General features: G+C 34.2%; 2 protein-coding genes and 1 pseudogene across 3 annotated transcripts; all 3 read left to right on the top strand.

Annotated features, from left to right (window-relative positions):
* The first annotated feature begins 1109 nt into the window (after positions 1–1109).
* On the top strand, positions 1110–6529 carry LOC107418273 (C2 and GRAM domain-containing protein At5g50170). Of its 2 annotated transcripts, none has more exons than XM_025073446.3 (9): positions 1110–1730; positions 2322–3524; positions 3648–3830; positions 3952–4235; positions 4405–4521; positions 4851–5110; positions 5213–5384; positions 5820–6092; positions 6183–6529. In XM_025073446.3, the coding sequence occupies exons 1-9, from the start codon at positions 1382–1384 to the stop codon at positions 6384–6386; spliced, it is 3045 nt and encodes a 1014-aa protein (XP_024929214.3). In that variant the 5' UTR covers positions 1110–1381; the 3' UTR covers positions 6387–6529. The 2 variants fall into 2 exon arrangements, with proteins under 2 accessions (XP_024929214.3, XP_048328980.2); XM_048473023.2 differs by having other exon boundaries at positions 1590–1730; positions 2363–3524.
* A 2010-nt stretch (positions 6530–8539) lies between these two features.
* On the top strand, positions 8540–11746 carry LOC107418313 (plant intracellular Ras-group-related LRR protein 1). The gene is made up of 3 exons (XM_016026999.4): positions 8540–9582; positions 10483–10649; positions 10776–11746. The coding sequence occupies exons 1-3, from the start codon at positions 8764–8766 to the stop codon at positions 11407–11409; spliced, it is 1620 nt and encodes a 539-aa protein (XP_015882485.2). The 5' UTR covers positions 8540–8763; the 3' UTR covers positions 11410–11746.
* A 4073-nt stretch (positions 11747–15819) lies between these two features.
* Positions 15820–18626, top strand: LOC107418274 (protein DETOXIFICATION 16-like; annotated as a pseudogene).

The following is an 18626-nucleotide window of genomic DNA, read 5'->3' as shown; positions in this document are numbered from 1 at the left end:
TCTCTGTCTATCTCCTCTCTCTAACTGAAATTTTAGGAAAGCAAAACTCCATTTTAGTAATAGATTGAAGTTTTTTTTTTTTTGCCCTTTTTCCCCTTAATTTTTTTCCTCCACATTTCTTAAATTCCAAACAAAGCCTAAAAGTTATAAAATTATCTGATTTATCTTTGTTTGAAGAACACGTATGAGGCACCTGATCATTTCGTTATGTATTTTTAACAGAAAAATCAACAGTACAAATAAAAAAAAAGTTTGGAAGTTCAAAATACCAAAAATAAAATTTACAATATAATGTATCAATCTCGATAAAATTTGAAATGCTTGACTGTTAAAATATCTAATATTTTATAGTAATATTTAGTATACGCTGTTAAGTTTTGAAGCAGTTAGAGGATGAATCAAGTTATAAAATTTTATATTTATATTATCTCTATATAAACTTTATCACATATATATATATATTTTTTTTTTGTTAATTTAGTCTGCATTAAATACTATGCATTATTTACACATACAATTGATTATGTTATTACTCATGCATGTAAGGTTGTATTCCCATATAGTTTGAAAACTTGAAAAAAGAGTAGGAACAAGCAATCAGTAAGGCATTTTGATTTCTCATATTGATAAAGAAAACCCTTTTTGACTTTCAAACCCCATTAGGCACTATTCTTCCCACAAATTCTCTCACTTTTCCTGATTTTTCCCATCTTCCTTAAAGTTTGAACCAATGCCGCTTGATATTGATTTCCAAATGAAATTTCATCCCAAAACAAAAAAAAACATAAAAAAAAAAAATAGGAAATTCCAAATGAAAGCGTCACTGAAACAAGCAAAGATAAGATATACACAGAATTCAGAGAGAAAGTAAACAAAAATGCCAACTAAAACTGATTCAGAAGAAAAGGAAAAACCAAGTAAAAAGAAAAAAGAAAAAAGAAAAAAATGAAAAGCCCAAGAAAATTAGCGGACAGAATTAACCGTTTGAGGTAACGAGTCTGATATTGAAATTCCCATCTCTTAACTCTAAAAATCAAAGCCAAAAACCGACTCTCTACCTCTCTTTCTATTTTTATATATTAATATGGTTTCCACATTTTCTTCTCTCATGTACTTCGTGTCCACTCTCTCTTCTTCCACGTTTTAGCGTGGCATGTTTCTCTCTTTCTCTTTCTCTTCTCTCTCTCTGTCTCTCTTTCTCCACCATCAAACACAGCAAACAATTTATCAATCCCTTTCTCCGACTTCAATATCTATAATAACCCATTTGATATCCACTTCCATTGATCAAAACCCAACTCTGTTTTCCATAAAAAAAGATTTATAGGGGGAAAAAAAAAGAAAAGAATAGTCAATCTTTATATTGTAGTTATATATAACTATGAGGCTATACGTGTATGTGTTGGAGGGGAAGAACTTGCATGGTAAAGAATGCTACGTTAGGCTTCAGGTTGGGAGGCAAAAGTCTAAGACTAAGATTAAGAAGAAAACCATAAACCCTGTTTGGAATGAAGAATTTGTTTTCACCATACATGACATGGATGAGGATGTTATTGTGGCTGTTTTTCTACGTGATGATGATTCTGGGTTCTTCAATTGCTCAGCGGATTTGATGGGTCGGATTCAAATACCCGTTAGCTCAGTGGCTGCAGAGGCTAATCGGACTATGCCACCCACATGGTTTCCTCTTCAAAGGCCTAAGTCTGGGAAATATACCAGCATTGATTGCGGTTAGTGCCTCTATTGTTTCCTCTTGCTTACCATCTGTTTGGAAATGGTTCTCCTATTTAGCTTTTCAAGATTCCCTTGCCAATTGAATGTTGAAAATGTTCAATACTTTTTGATGGGTTTCCAACATTTGAACAAGATCTGGTTTTATTTAGAAATTCCTCTGTTCAATCTAACTTGGATTTATTATATGTATTTCTAAATTATTCATATATTTTATATAACTTGTGGGGTCGGTTTCCATGCTTGAATAGATGGATTTGGATATATCATTCTAAACTCTATTGTAAAAGCTATGTCTAAGAATTTAAAGTTAATATATTGAAAGAGTCAATTGAGCTCAGCAATTTTTCTTATCCGTGCGCATAACTTTTACTCATTTGTTGTGTAGCATCTTATTATTTACCTCGGAGAAAAAAAAAAAAAAATTTATGTAATTCCTGAACTAAGTAGCATGATATAGGTGTTGGTTGCCAAGCAAGCTTTTCAACGCAAGCTCTTGAGGCAGTGCGTGAAAACAAATAAGTTTCACTATATGGCAGCATGGTAGATTATAATAGAAATCTATAAAAAAATTTGGCCTACTAATGCAGGGAAAATTCTTATTACTATTTCTCTCCACGGAAAATTCCAGGACTTGAACAGCAACCAGCAACCTGATGCACATGCAAATGCCAACACTAAACATTCTCATGGACGAGCATGTAACCATAATATGTGTAACTCCAGACTTACATGTGGGAAGATGCCAGAAGGTAAAAATTTAATGAAGTCAATCACTAAGAAGCTTTTCCATAAGAATGGGGAAAATACAAGAATCAACGAAGCTTCAAGAGCTAGCTATTCAGAGTTGCCTTGTGTGGTATCTGATTTAGAGGATTGTTGCATGGATGATAACTCTTCTTCTAGCTTTGAAGAAGCTCTTGAGATAATGTGGTCAAAAGACAACGAGCACGAAATGCCAAAGAATCTGCGAGGGGGTATTCTTATCAATCAAGCATATGCATTATCATCAAATGATCTCAACACATTATTTTTTGCTCCAAACTCACAATTTAGGAAAGATTTGGCAGAAGTGCAAGGAACAACAGATATACAAGAAGGGCCTTGGGCATGGAATTCAGGAGGGACGAGTTTATCAAGAATTGTTACATACAAAATGGCTGCAACAAAGTCAATTAAATCTGCTAAAGTCACAGAGGAGCAAAAGTATATGAAAGCTAATGGAAGGGAATTTGCTGTATTAGCAACGCTGATTTCACCAGATGTTCCACATGGAAATTCATTCAACGTTGAGTTGCTTTACAAGATAACTCCTGGACCAGATTTATCATCAGGAGAAGAATCCTCGTGTCTTTTACTATCATGGGGCCTTAACTTCAGCAACCAGTCCACAATGCTGAGAGGCATGATTGAAGGAGGAGTTAGGCAGGGTTTGAAGGAGAGTTATAACCAGTTTGCCAATTTGCTGGCTCAAAATACTAGAGTGTTGAATTCCAGTTACTTGACTGACAAGGATCATACCCTGGCATATTTGGAAACTGAGAACCAATCAGATTGGGAATTGGCTAGAGAATACTTCTGGAAACTCACAATACTAACAACTATTTTTATGGTTGTGTATGTTCTGGTGCACATTTTGCTCTGTAAGCCTAGTGAATTCGAAGGCTTGGAATTTAATGGACTTGATTTGCCAGATAGTTTTGCGGAGCTTGTCACCTGTGGGATTTTTGTTGTCCAATTAAAGAATGTTTATAACATGGTTGCACACTTCGTGCAAGCCAGGTTGCAAAGAGGTAAAACATAGTGTGTTAGCTTCTATTAATGTCTAAAACAACCTCACACACTCACCACTTTCTGTAACCTTTTTTTTTTTTTTTCTCCCTGGATTTACTTATATTCTGCATCTATTTCAACAGGAGGTGACCATGGAATTAAAGCTCATAGTGATGGATGGATTCTTACTGTGGCTTTGATCGAAGGTAGCAACTTAGCATCCATGGGTTCGTCAAAGTCGTCTTATCCCTACGTTGCATTTACTTGCAATGGTCAAACAAGAACAAGCTCAGTACAATTTCAAACTTGCGATCCTCAGTGGATTGGTAAGGGCTTTATATGTGCTTAATCTGGTTTGTTTATGTAATTTTATCTTTACTGATATCTTCTAATTGCGAGAATATAATTTTATTTTTTTATTTTTTTATTTTTTATTTTTTTCTCCAGAGGTGCTTGAGTTTGATACTATGGAAGAACCACCATCAGTTTTAGATGTGGAAGTTTATGATTTCGATGGTCCGTTTGAGCTAGCTGCCTCACTTGGCTACGCTGAGATCAGTTTCTTGAAACACTCATCCACCGAACTTGCTGACTTGTGGGTTCCCCTTGAGGGGAAGCTTGCTCAATCTTCGAAGTCAAAGTTGCATTTGAGAATATTTTTGGATAATAACAAAGGAGGTGATGCAGTTAGGGAATATTTGACCAAGATGGAAAAGGAAGTTGGAAAGAAGGTAAGAAGTTGGATATCATTTTCGTCCTTTTTGTATTGATCTATGATGGATTCTTCTATCACTCTCATTTAAAATTCAGCTTCTGACTTGCTTGAAATTGTCATCTTTTTTTGTGTTTTAGTTTCTCTTATGGAAATATTGGTCTAACTCTTTTCTTGGTGTGTGATAGTTGAATCTACGATCACCTCACAAGAATTCAACATTCCAGAAACTGTTTGGTTTGCCACCAGAAGAGTTTCTTATCAGTGACTTTACATGCCATCTGAAGAGGAAAATGTCATTACAGGTTCTATCTATAGCTATGCTACTACTTGTAAAAACCAAGAAAATGGAATTTTCATTCCAGGTTCTTGAATGCTGACTCATAAGATGATACCAAACGAGTTTGTTTGGGCTCTCTACTCTATCTAGTACTTAAAAGATGAAAAGATGACCTCAACTAATTTCAGAACTAGTGCTGTGTGTAGAAGAGAGGTCTAATTATATGCTTTTGACCAAAATGTTCACTACCCTTTTTTTCACTTCTGTAACTAATAATTCAAACTTTTTCAAAGTTTTAATTATGTTTTTGACCTGCCTTCTTATTGTAGTTAGTCATTATAACTTTTGTTGTAGGGTCGGCTCTTTCTATCTGCGAGAATAGTGGGGTTTTATGCCACTTTATTTGGACATAAAACAAAATTTTATTTCCTCTGGGAGGATATTGATGATATTGTAGTTCTTCCCCCATCCTTGGCTTCCATGGGTAGTCCTTTGCTTGTCATAATTCTGAAAAAGGGTCGAGGCCTAGATGCCAAGTACGGCGCAAAGACTCAAGATGAAGAAGGCAGACTTAAATTTTACTTTTCTTTTGGATCATTCAGTGTGGCTTGCAGGTTAGTATGCTGTTGATAGTCATATCGTATACAAGAATGAACAAGATTAGAACAATGGCTCATATTCAAAGAGATAATAAACTCATGGTGTTGTGGTGGCAGGATAATAATGTCCATGTGGAGGACCAGAAATTTAACCCCTGAACAAAAAGCTCAATTGGCTGAAGAACAAGAGGATCAAGAAAGCTTTGTCATGCTTGACAATTCCGGGCCTATCCAGGATCTTGAGGATGCAAAGATGACAAGAGTTTACTCTGCAGAACTTCCTTTCACTGTAAGTGATTCAGCATCCAGTTACTCATCACTTTACCAACTCCATTTCATTGTCAGCATTCAACTCTTATTCTGTTAAGATTATATGCCACTTCCAATAGAAACTTGTACATACAAATCGATCATGTAGAAGCAACATAGAATCAAAGGGCTATTAGTATAATCTAAAAGTGCCTCATGATTTTCCATTATTCATTCAGGAACCCTTTTTATTTCATTTTATTTTTTTTCTCTGTTTGTTCTCATTCTGTTTTATCTGCTGTAAACATAAACTACTTTAAAAAAAAGAAAAAACAAAAAACAAAAAAACTCTTGAAACTATGCTTAGTGCTGGAAAATAAGCTTGACATACATTGTTGGACTCGCTTCCAATCAGGTTAAACTTTTGGGATTGACCATGATTTAACACTTGGAACTTATTGGGGAATTTGTGCAGATGAACTCAATGGTGGAAATATTTGATGGAGGGAGGTTAGAGCATAGAATCATGGAGCAATCAGGTTGTCTCAATTACTCAGTTACTGCATGGCAATCTTTGAAGCCGGATCTTCAAGAACGCCGGCTTTCTTACAAATTCAGCCGCCATGTCCCATTCTTTTTTGGAGAAGTGACATGCACTCAACATAGATCTCCCATTGCAAATGGTGGAGGATGGATTTTGGACGAAGTTATGGCCTTACATGGTGTTCCATTTTGTGACCATTTTCGAGTATGCACCGGAAAAACTTTCATTTAATCTTCTTATTATGCTTTTCACTTGTTCAAAACTGGAATATAATTGATTTGTTTGTGTTTGCAGATTCATTTCAGGTACCAGATTGTAAAATATAGAAATACATGCAAATGCAATATATACATCAGGGTAATCTGGATAAAAATAACAAAATTCCAGCAAACGCTCACTCATAACATAATTGAGAAGTTTAGGCTTCGTGTTAAAGAAATATATGCAGCTGCAGAGAAAGAGATTATGTTCTCATTTGAAGAGGATAATACTTCTTGATAGTAGTTTTTTTTTTTTTTTTTTTTTTTCCCAATTTGATTTTCTTGTTTTGAAATCTATGAAGTTATGAACTTTTGTTGTACTAAAAAACATTCTTAATGTCCACTAGTATCATAATTGTATGTTGTTATTGTTCAGACCAATATCAAATTGTTGCAACTACATATTACCATTTTCTCAAATCTCTTTTTTTTTTTTTTTTTTTTTGTGTTTTTGTGTTTTTGGGTAGAAGATATGAATAAGACTTGTTTGGTTGTTTGGGTAAAGAGTTATGTAGTAAACAAATTTACAAAATTTGTTATTGGTGTAATGCAACACTCAAATCTCTATCACAACATGAAATTGTGAATCTGTGATCGCCAAATTAGCACTTGTATTAAAATGAAAAGAAAGTCCTTGCCTACTATTTTTATGTCTAATCAAAATGGAAACCATCTATTTTATTTTATTGAACTTGGCACATTTTTTACTATTTTATCACCTTAATAACAACGATTTTGATTGGTTAAACTTCATAAAAAAATGAACACTTCAAAAGAAAGATAAAAATTAAATGGTAGAAAATTAATTTTAGAATTATGCAAAATATAATATCCTAATAAACTATAAACCAATTATTAATTGTTGTCCAAGGAATCAATCGTTTGGAAGCTAAATTATTCGATGTGGTTAGATATTGATATGAGAGTTTGCGTGGTGAGATATTGGGATGGTACGCTTCAAAATTAGAAATAATCAACAAAATATATATATATATAAAAAAAAAAGTTTTATTATTTTTTATTAGGGATTATAACGAGACTGGTCGGAGAGGTGGGAGCATGGATAGCCTCTTTGGATCCTCGCCTCGCAAGAATACCTCATCCCTATCCTCATATTCATATTCCCTGTGTATTGGGGAATCAGGATGGGATGGGAATTGCATTCTCTGTCTCTTTTATTTTCTAAGAAGATTAAATTTTTTAAATTTTTCTAAAGAATATATTTAACACTTAAATTAATATCTTTATATTATTTTGAAAAAATAAAATAAAACATATATATATATATATATATATATATGGAAAATATAGAAAAAATAAATAATAATAATAATAATATTTTAATTATCGATATGTAAACGAGTCAGGGATCGTATTCATATTCCTCAACCGCGACCCTGTTCCAAGCCAAAAAAATTACCCTGTCCCTATCCCAACATCCGATTAATCAAGAATCCTCATCTCATTAAAGCATCCCCAAATAACTTATCAAAAAAAAAAAAATAAAAAATCTTATATAAAATAGAGAACATCTTTAAATATAAAAAATAAAAAAATAATTTTAAAATTTTCTTCATCAATATTTTTATATCATATTTTTTATTTTTATTTTTCAATAATATTGTTAAATTTATTTTATTTTTTATTTTTACAATAAATAATAATTAATATATATAAATATATATATATATATATATATATTTTAATATAATATAATAATTTTAAAATTTAATAAGTATTAAATAATATTAAATATAAAATATGTTTTTAGCTATTCAAATTTAAAAAGTCAAACATTCTATATTTTAAAAAAATCAAATTACAAAAAGAATTTAAATTTATTTTTAAAAATTAACTATTCAAAATAAAAATCTATAATAAATAAACAATCTTTTATAAATGCTCTTATTGATGGATACGGCGAAAACATATCAAATTAGGGTAAATTACCAGTCCCATTTCTCATGACTAGTGTTGGTTTGTGTGGTACCTATCAATATGAGGCATTTAATTGTTTTTGACATTTTAATAAAACGAACTCTTTCCTATGTGGTTCTAATGGCACAATATTTTTAACAAAAATGACATATATATTATATTATTTTGATATGTTAAACGTATTCTTCGTATTCCTTCTTATAAATCCCTTTTTTCTTTGTTTGGTGAATTTCTTATAAATCCCTTTAACAAATATATATATATATATATATATATATATATATATATATATATATATATATGTGTGTGTGTGTGTGTGTGTGTGTGTTAATTTAGGAGGCAACCAAATTAATTAAGCAAAGTAATACACACGGCCAGTGTCCGCTTTGGCATCACATATTGACGCGTGGAAGGTTGTGGACCATACTGGGACGAATGATTGGGACCCACGTGGAGGTGGATTGAAGCAGCATAAAACTAATCGTCACAGCGCAGCTGAATTCCGTTAAAACCAATACTCCGATTCAGTAGCAACTTCAGCAACTGTATCGTAACAGTAATCACTCTCTCTTTACCTTCTTCCCCAATATTCCATTTCCATCACTCTCTCTCACTCTCTCTCAACCCTCTACCACCTTGGAAATTGGATTCTGTACTACCACCACCGAAAACCCACTATGGATCCGAACCCGAAGAACTTCCCCATCCTCTCCTACGTCATGGCCCGACTCCCTTCCTTTGTCCCCAAACCCGCCACCGCCTCCGAATCCGAATTCACCGATGTCGATATCGAAAACCCAGAAGCGCCCTCGTCGTCATCATCATCGAAGAAACCGACCACCGGTCCATCTACTTCGTCCTCGGGTCAGAACCGTATCGTCGAGAACATGCCACACCTATCCGACCCCAAAGTCGTCATGTCCATGACCCGAGCAATCTCCGATGTCGTCCAGACCCGAACCGTGCTCAACACTATCGGACCGAGGCCCGACCACGAGGCCGTCGATGTGGCTAGGGCTAAGCTCTCGGAAATCGAAGCGAATTTATCGAAGCAGCTTGAGGAATTGGTTTTGTCGCCGAGGCCGGCTGACGTGGACAGACATCAATGGCGAGCTCACTTGGCGGATAAGGAGAACGAGTGCAGGCGATCGGCGGAGAAAGAGAAGGAGAATTACAAGGTGATAATCCAGCTGGAGGAGATGCACGAGGCGTACGAGAAGCTGCTGAGCGACGCGGAGGCGAGGCTGGAGAAGATTTACCAGTCGGCGGAGGCCGGCGGCAGTGGAGTGAACGCGCGGGAGCAGGAGGAGGATCGCGTGGGAGGTGGGGAACCGAGCGAGGAGGTGAACGAGGAGGTGGTTGGGATTCTTCAGGAGGCCACCGGAACTGGGTTGGAGCGCGTGGATTTGTCGGGTCGAAGATTGCGGTTCTTGCCCGAGGCGTTCTGTCGGATTCGGAGCTTGCTGGTTCTGAATATCTCCAACAATGTATTCGAGGTGGGTATGGGTTTTTTATAACCTGTATCTTGAATTTTTTTAAACACTTTTGAGTTTCATTTTCTTTTTTCTCTTTTTATATGGTAAATAGCAATTCATATATGGACCTGGGCAAAATTTGATTGCAATTCTTTTCTGCTTAGACGTTAGATATTTGTTCAGCCTGATATTTGTATACCATCTATATTAGCATGAATACAATATGGTGCTTTAGTAGAAGTATAGGAGGCAAATTGCTCTGCTTGTTTGTTCGACTGGTGATGTAGATCCTAGTAAATGAGTGTTCAGCTGGAGCTCTCCCTGTTAGTACTTGTTTGTTGCTATTTGATGTGTTTTAAGGGAATCTAAATTGAATGGGAGATTAATTACCCAAAAAAAAAAAAAAAAAAAAAGAAGTTGAATGAGAGATTATAGAATAAAGGTTATGAGACATTTTTCCTTGGCTGTATCCTACATTTATGAGTATAAACAAGCGCTGGATAATGTGTTTGAGCTTAAATGTATTGATAAATGCTCATTGTTTATATTGGTGTTGCTGTAAAGATTTGTACTTGAGATAGTTGTGTCTTGCTGGTTTTTTCCCATTCTAATAAAAAACAAGAAGAAGAAGAAGATATAGTTGTGTCTTGCTCTATTAGTTTACCCAAGAAAATTTATTAGAAAAATTTGTGGTCTTTTACTTTTGATGTTCTGAGGGAAGAATGGTAAATAGTGACCAAAACATGTACAAATATTTGCAGTGGCAGATGATTTCTAGACCATCACCGCTCTGATTATGATTATTTAACTGAAAATTTTGTAATATTGAATTACTGGGTTGTTATGATATACAATCAGTGATTTACTGTATTTTGGCCTTTCTTATTTTGTTCTTACAACTATCCTGTGCAAGAGTAACAGGTCCTTCCTGATTCAATAGCTGGATTGGAAAACCTTGAGGAGCTTAATGTCTCATCTAACCTGTTTGAGTCACTGCCAGATGCTATTGGCTTGTTGCAGAGGTTGAAAATTCTGAACGCCTCTGGAAACAAGCTAAAAGCACTTCCTGAGTCCATTTGTCATTGCAGGTAGAGTTATAAGAATGCCTTCATCTTAAAATCTGAAGAAAGAAGGTTCACCATATTCTTTTTTTTTTTTTTTTCTTTTAAATATCCTCTTTTGGAGTATTTAGTTCTGCATGTTAAATGATGTAGGTCATTGGTGGAGTTGGATGTGAGCTTCAACAGCCTGACATACTTGCCAACAAACATTGGTTATGGATTGGTGAATCTGGAGAGGCTTTCAATCCCACTGAACAAGATCCGTTCACTTCCCTCCTCCATCTGTGAGATGAGATCATTGCGCTATTTGGATGCTCACTTCAATGAGCTCCGTGGCCTTCCACATGCCATTGGAAGGTTAACAAATCTTGAAGTTCTCAATCTGAGCAGTAATTTTAGCGACTTGACTGAGCTGCCTGATACATTTGGTGATCTAATCAATCTCAAGGAGCTTGATCTCAGCAACAACCAGATTCATGCCCTTCCTGATACATTTGGGCGGCTTGACAATTTGACCAAACTCAACTTGGACCAGAATCCTCTTGTAATTCCCCCTGTGGAGATAGTGAACCAAGGGGCTGAAGCGGTCAAGAGTTTTATGGCCAAGAGGTGGCTGGATATACTGGTAGAAGAAGAAAGGAAGTGTATGCTTGAAGTACAAGAACAACAAGAGACTGGATGGTTAACACGCAGCACTTCCTGGTTGAAAAATACTGTTTCAGGAGTTACTGAATATTTGGGATCCCCAAAAACTCCTAGAGACCCCTATCTTGATCAGCAGCTATGATTTTGAGGACTGTGGATTTTGTTTTGATTGCTTTCTCTAATCTTCTGGCACATTCATCTTTTGAAGATCAAAGAGATTACTTCTTCAGCAAAATTATTGTTCTTGTTCTTCCTGTTCTTTACCCTGCATATCTTCTATCAAAAGAGATGAGGATCTGGTAATGTTGCTTTGTTTTTTATTTTTTGTTTTTATATATATTTTTCAATGTCCAAAAGTTGGAAATGTAAGTTTTGCCTACAGATTAATAGGCAAAAAGACTTTCGTTTGATGATTGTAGTTTGGTTATTGTAGCTGTACATTCACTGAACTTGGATAACAGAATTTTGGCTTTAGATCTCCTGCAGTTGCACTTCCTTGGATTAAAGCAATCTTATTTTTTAAAGCTGTTACAGTTTTGTAAGATCAAATAATGCTAAAGTTATGAACTATCAAATAATGTTTGCTTCCCATATTGTCATTGTTCTTGTCTTTGAGCAACAAGAATCGGGAAGTGTTCAATATCCCAAGAGATTTACTCCTTTCTCGTAGCTTTGCTTGATGACTGCTGAATTGTTACATCTTTAGCCCCACTTACCTAAATTGCTTCCAAAAATGAAGGAGTTTTCTTCTTCGTTTGATAAGAATGATGTTTCTTTTGGGAACCATTTCAGATCATGTGGAAGAAACAAAACGCAAGATGAGACCAGCATGGTTCCAAAATGAAGGTGGGTTTTCTTCTTTTGATGAGAATGATGTTTGGTTAAGGAACTGACAGGATAAATGAGAACCATTTTCAGATCATCATGTAGAAACCCAAAAGGCAAGGATGGGACAAAAAAAATTAGCCCACTAAGCAATAGTACGGACCTCAAAGATCGGACTAGCTAGGAAGAGAGGAATGTCAATAGGGACTCAACTGGAATGCTAATATTAAGGTCACTTTATTGTATAGCATAAAAAAAAGAATAAATGCCAAAATAGAATACGTGTTTTATAATCTTAATTTTTTTATTTTTATATTTGATATATTTTCAAATAAAAAAATAGATATTTCAAGGGAATAAATAATTTTTTATTTTAAAAAATAGCTATTTTAATATTTTTATTTAAATAAGTTTTAAATATATCTTTATCATATTTATAATATATTTAAATTTAAATAATTTATCATGTGTATAAAATACATAAGTAAATATAAAAGTTGATATTTTTTCAAATTTAATAGTTTCGAAAGACTAAAATAATTTAATTTTTTTATTATTATCAAATATATAAATCGAAACCGTGTCCTAAATCTAATATTTTAAAGGATTTTGAAATTAAAAAAAAAAAAAGATTTTCTCAATATTTAGCGGACCTAGAGTGGGATCAACTTTGACTATTTGGAAAACTTCTCCCGGTAATGGAGATTTGGTTGGTTTTGTAATCTTGTGGGGACAATTTTAATTAGGCTGTAAAATAATATTAATGTTTCACATCACATGTACATGCCTAGGGTCCTTTATTAGAGAAATAAAGAATTGAAATAAAAATGGAGAAAACATTGGGGACCTTCGTCTTTACACGTATACCCATCTTCAGGAATGGTTTGGAGAAAACAGGAATGAGGGTTTACTTCTACGTGTCCAACTCTTTAACTCTCTTTAAATTCACTTTTCTACATTTATTGAACAAGAAAATACTGTGCTCCTTTGTTTTGTACCTTTCTCGGAAAATAGTCAATGAAAATGGGGCCAGAAATTCAATTGAAGAAATACGTATATAGAAGTGTAGGTGGGTAGTATATATTGTCCAGTGAATGATCTTCTATCAGGTATTCTCTATTACCGATTGCTGATTCATTATTGTTAAAGATTTAGTACTTAATGAAAATTTTGAAATATCTAAGAACTCTTTTGGGAAAAAACCAAAAAAAAAAAAAAATCATATATTTGGTAATAATGAGAGATGTACCAATTAGATGATTTTTACTAAATCATTACCTAAACGGGTTGTTATTGTTTCTACTATGTAGTATTGCCCTTGGTCCTTCATGAGTCATGACAATAAGATTCTGTTCTCAATTTATATTAAATAGAGGAATCAAGTAAATAAAGCCAGTCTTAAAATTGTGGTATAATTATAAATATTGGTAGGTTTGTTGTTCAATTGACAAATAAAAAGAAAAAAGTCATCCACAAGAAAAAAAAAAAAAAAGAAAAAAGAAAGAAAAAGACAAATGACAAAATAAAGTTAAAAAAAAAAAAAAAAACCAGAAGTGAATATTGATTATTAGGTGTATGTCTTGATGTTTTGATATGATTTAGGTGGTTTGATATTTGGGGCCACTCCTATTTAATGACACAATCCATTCCTTACCAAAGTTTTTTATTTAATCATTATATATATATATATATAAAGATAAATGCAAAAAAAATAATATATATGAGAAACAATATCGTTAAATTTGTATTATTTCAAATTTGCATGATTTTAACTTCTTCACCGAATTCCTAGAAAAATGTTTTCAACATCTCTTCCATATCATATTCTTACAATATGGCAAGTTTCTCATACTCCCAATCTCTGTATTTTCTGTCTATTTTCTTCCTTTTTCACCGTTTACCATCAAAATATTTTGATCCAAACCTAATGTTGAAGCATAAAGGATTTAAGTACTTCATTAATATTACCAACCTCACGCTACGGGCAACCTCTGCTGGCTCTATTTAATGTTGAAAAATCATGCAAATTAGAAACCCAATTTAATCATGTGCCTGTGCTAGCTGCTATATGCCGGAAAGGATAGTGATGGTGCAATTAATAGAATTAATGCTATCATGAATTGTTGGACAACTCCCAAATGATATACTGTAGTTTACAGCATTTCTGGGGTCACTCTACTAGGTTATGTTATTATTGTTCTTTCTTTATTTATGTTTCATTTGAGAGTCTTGGAAATATATGAGCGACATTGTTTTCTCCCCATCTTTATAGCATAGGAACTTTCAGCTGAACTTCATTCTCTCTTTTATCACTGAATTCCGTTGTAGTCTTTAATGTATCTTCCTCGAAGCTCTTGAGGCTTCCGCCATGAGTCTTCTAAAGGGTTTTACAGATAGGTCGATGCTGCTATCAAGTAAATAAAAAATTATGCCATTTTCAGCTTTATTAACTTTCTCAAGCAGCAAGTCCAATATTACAACAACTGGCAGTTTCTCTGTCTCAAACCTTTTTTTTTTGGTTTTGTGTGTGTGTGTGTGTTTGAGCGCTGGAATGATATAAATACAGCAAAAGTCCACTTCTTTATCCCACGTGGAGATATTGTAGCTGATGCCCTTGCCAAATCTGGGTCAGATTGATCTTTTCAAAGTTCATCTAGTAAAAGATTCATACATCCATCATTGTACGAATGCAGATCTTAATTTTACTTGTATATTAAGTAATAAATGAAGATAAATATTCAGTCATATATCACTACAAAACAATATGAAAGGATTAAACCAAGAATGATGATGAAAATGAAACACATACTATTTGAATTCCTCATGAATCATTTGGTTGTCTCTCATTCACACTGGACAGTTGGTGATGTTCACTGATCAGTGGCTTTGATGCAGACATCATAATAGTATTCATTATACTGCAGAAAAACACACACACATACACACACAAAAGAAAAAAAAAGGATTGGGGGGTGGTTCACTGTATTAGGATTTACAATAACGCTGGTAGTACCAACTTGTTTTTCAACTTTTGGGATATCAATTTACGTGGCTCTCTTTTATTGGATTATTCAAGGTTTACATGTCCTATATATTTTTATGTTAATTTATCAATCATTTATTACTGTAACATCTTTTGGCGTGGTATATAAAATGTTGGTAAACAAATTAATGCATGCCGCATTACTTAAAAAGACAATTAATGTATACAGATGACAAGTTTGCATGTGATATTAAATTGATAAATCGTTGACTATTATTAAATCTCTAATTCTCTCTCTAATAATCTTTCTATTATCTTCTATTAAATTTTCATAATGTAACATCCCACATCGGTTGGAGAGGGGCACGAAGCGGTCTTTATAAGGCTGTGGATACCTTTCCCTTCAGGACGCGTTTTGTGAACAAAACCTTGAAACCAGGAGGAGAGAAGGTGTGAACTCTGGTCCAAAAAGGACAATATTCTGATGCGGATGGTCTCCATGTAAAGTATAGTCAGCGCTATTTTGGGATTTATTCAGATGGTTCACTCTAATAAGAATTTATTTATTTATTTTTTGTTGGCCAAACAGAAGTTTGGGAGGCTTTCAATGTCAATATTTCATATGCTTTATATATATGTATGTATTTATATACATCTCTACTTGTTTATAGAATATATTTTTATTTTCAAGTAAATAATCAACTGAATTATTAAATTAAAAGAAAGAAAGAAGTAAATCTGACCACTTCAAAAGAGTTGTTAAGGGTAAATCAGACAATTCGAACTCCGTGTTTATAAAAGTTGCAGAGGCACACACTTGAAAATGCAGTGCATTTCATCCACGTCAGCCTTTCGGCAGATTTCAAGAAGAATCCATTGACATGGATCAGGAAGACCCAAAACCATCTCTTGAAGCTCCTCTGCTCTCAACCAATGAAGATAGTAAAAAATCAGAGGTGATAACTGAGCTGAAGGAACAAATGTGGTTGGCTGGACCTCTGGTTGTAGTTAGCTTTTTGCAGTATAGCCTGCAAATGATCTCAGTTATGTTTATTGGACATCTTGGGGAGCTTACTCTTTCAGGTTCTTCAATGGCTACATCATTTGCTGGTGTTACTGGTTTCAGCATCATGGTAAGGATTATATAAGACTATATAGTTCGATCAAAATTTTTTTCCCTCATTTGTCAAATCTTTGTTTTTTTTATGATCTTATATAACAGGAAGTGCCTATGTAAAGCTGTTCAACATGTTTATATTTGATTTCTTGTTATCTTCATTTCATGAGTAGCTGGGAATGGGAGGAGCGGTAGAGACATTCTGTGGACAAGCTTATGGTGCAAAACAGTACCATATGCTAGGAGTACATATGCAAAGAGCTATGCTTGTTCTTCTACTTATTTGCTTTCCTATAGCTCTTTTATGGTCCTGCACAGAATAAATTTTTGTACTACTCAAACAGGAACCGGATATCTCAACTCAAGCGGGAATTTATTGCCGTTGGTTGATCCCTAGCATTTTCCCTTATGGCCTTCTTCAATGCCAATTGAGATTCTTGCAGACTCAAAATAATACTTCGCCTTTGTTGATAAGTACTGGAATTACCAGTGTAGTTCATGTCATTGCTTGTTGGACTTTAGTTCTCATATTTGGTTTTGGAAACAAAGGCGCTGCCTTGTCTATTGCAATCTCTTATTGGACAAATGTGTTGATTTTGGCAATTTATATAAAGCTTTCCCCTTCATGTCAGAAAACTTGGACAGGTTTTTCGAAAGAGGGAATGAAAAATCTCCTTGGCTTTACAAAACTAGCTGTGCCTTCAGCTCTTATGGTCTGGTGAGTTTTTCCCTTATATTTTAAGGTTTACCTATTAGAAATTTATCTTTTTTCCATATAATCTGATTCTTATTTTTATATGCATCAGCTTGGAATTTTGGTCATATGAGTTTTTGGTCTTCATGTCTGGTCTTCTTCCCAATCCAAAGCTAGAAACGTCAATGATGTCAATCAGGTAACATTCCAAATACAAACAAGTCCTAGTTTTAATTTTTCGTCTATCAGAAGAAAATGAGCAAGTTATAACTGAAGGATCTTCAATAGTATGTTTTATAAACCTTCAGTATGTAGGAAGACAATTGTTAAATAGAATTTTCCCTCAGAAAATACCATATTTAGAAAGTTAAGCAGAAGAATATTAGGCAACTATTCTTTCCAAATTCCAACAATTATAGTACTACTTTCCCACCATAACTGATTGTTAGAAATACTGCCCTGTAAATGCACATACTTACTCTTTCCCAGTGATTTCCAAATAACTTTCAATCTTAGATGTAAATTGTCACCTATAAAGAGAAAACCCACTTTCATGGCTTCAGAAAGCTTTGTAAATCCTCAACTCCTATATTTTATTTTTATTTTTCCGCAGCCTCAACACAAGTTCAGTGATATACAGAATCCCCTATGGGTTTGGCAATGCTGTAAGGTAAATTCACTACATGTCGTATGCAATTCTATTATCATTTTCAACACCACCTTAACATATTTTGCCATTTTTCTCTGTCCTCCTCTGGCCTAAAGCACGAGAGTATCAAACAAATTAGGAGCTGGAAAGCCTCGAGCAGCACAATTAGCAGCACGAGTTGTGATATTCGTGGCAATTGCACAGGGTTTAGTATTGAACTTAACTCTAGTTGGATTAAGAGACATATGGAGCTATATGTATACCAATGAGGAGGAAGTTGTGAGATATTTGGCTTCTGTTATGCCAGTGCTTGCTACATCCAATTTCATGGATGGTATCCAGGGAGTTTTGTCAGGCATGAAACAACACTCTTCTTCTATACATATATTTTTTTCATCTTCATAGAAATTTCTCAACAAGATATCAGTCACCACTTAAGCTAGCATTGATCATGTCAAAAAAAGGAATTACCGAAATTTTGTTTAACATCATGTAGGAGTTGCTAGAGGGTGTGGCTGGCAAAGGGTTGGTGCATATGTGAACTTGGGAGCCTATTACCTTGTTGGCCTTCCCTGTGCTATAATCTTGACTTTTGTATTGAACTTAGGAGGAAAGGTCAATGATTTGCACTTAGCTATATATAATATCATTCTCATGAAACTAACAGAATCCCAAAAATTTTCAGGGACTTTGGATGGGAATCATAGGTGGGAGCTCTCTGCAAGCAGTTCTTCTACTAGCCATTACATTGCGCACAAATTGGGAAGAAGAAGTAAATGGAAAAATTTCAACCTTCACCTTGATCATTAACACAAATCACTTATATATATATATATATAAATTTTATTTAAATGTTTTTATTTGCCTTTTTTTTTTTTTTTTGGCCAGGCAAGGAAGGCAAGGGATAGAATCTATGCTTCAAGCATTCCAGCAGTTTCACTATATTAGCCAACTCTGGAAAAATAATTATTATGTGGAAATTATCAATTTTGTTTTTCCATAACTAAATGAATTCCTGTGTCCAAAGGAAATCAGACTGTCTGTCCGTTGTCAAGTCTCAACTAAGATATTTAATTAAATCAACAAGAACA

This window comes from Ziziphus jujuba, chromosome 2, assembly GCF_031755915.1.
Source record: "Ziziphus jujuba cultivar Dongzao chromosome 2, ASM3175591v1".
Lineage (NCBI taxonomy): Eukaryota > Viridiplantae > Streptophyta > Magnoliopsida > Rosales > Rhamnaceae > Ziziphus > Ziziphus jujuba.
The sequence above is the reverse complement of the archived record's forward strand: the minus strand, read 5'-3'. Positions and strand labels throughout refer to the sequence as shown.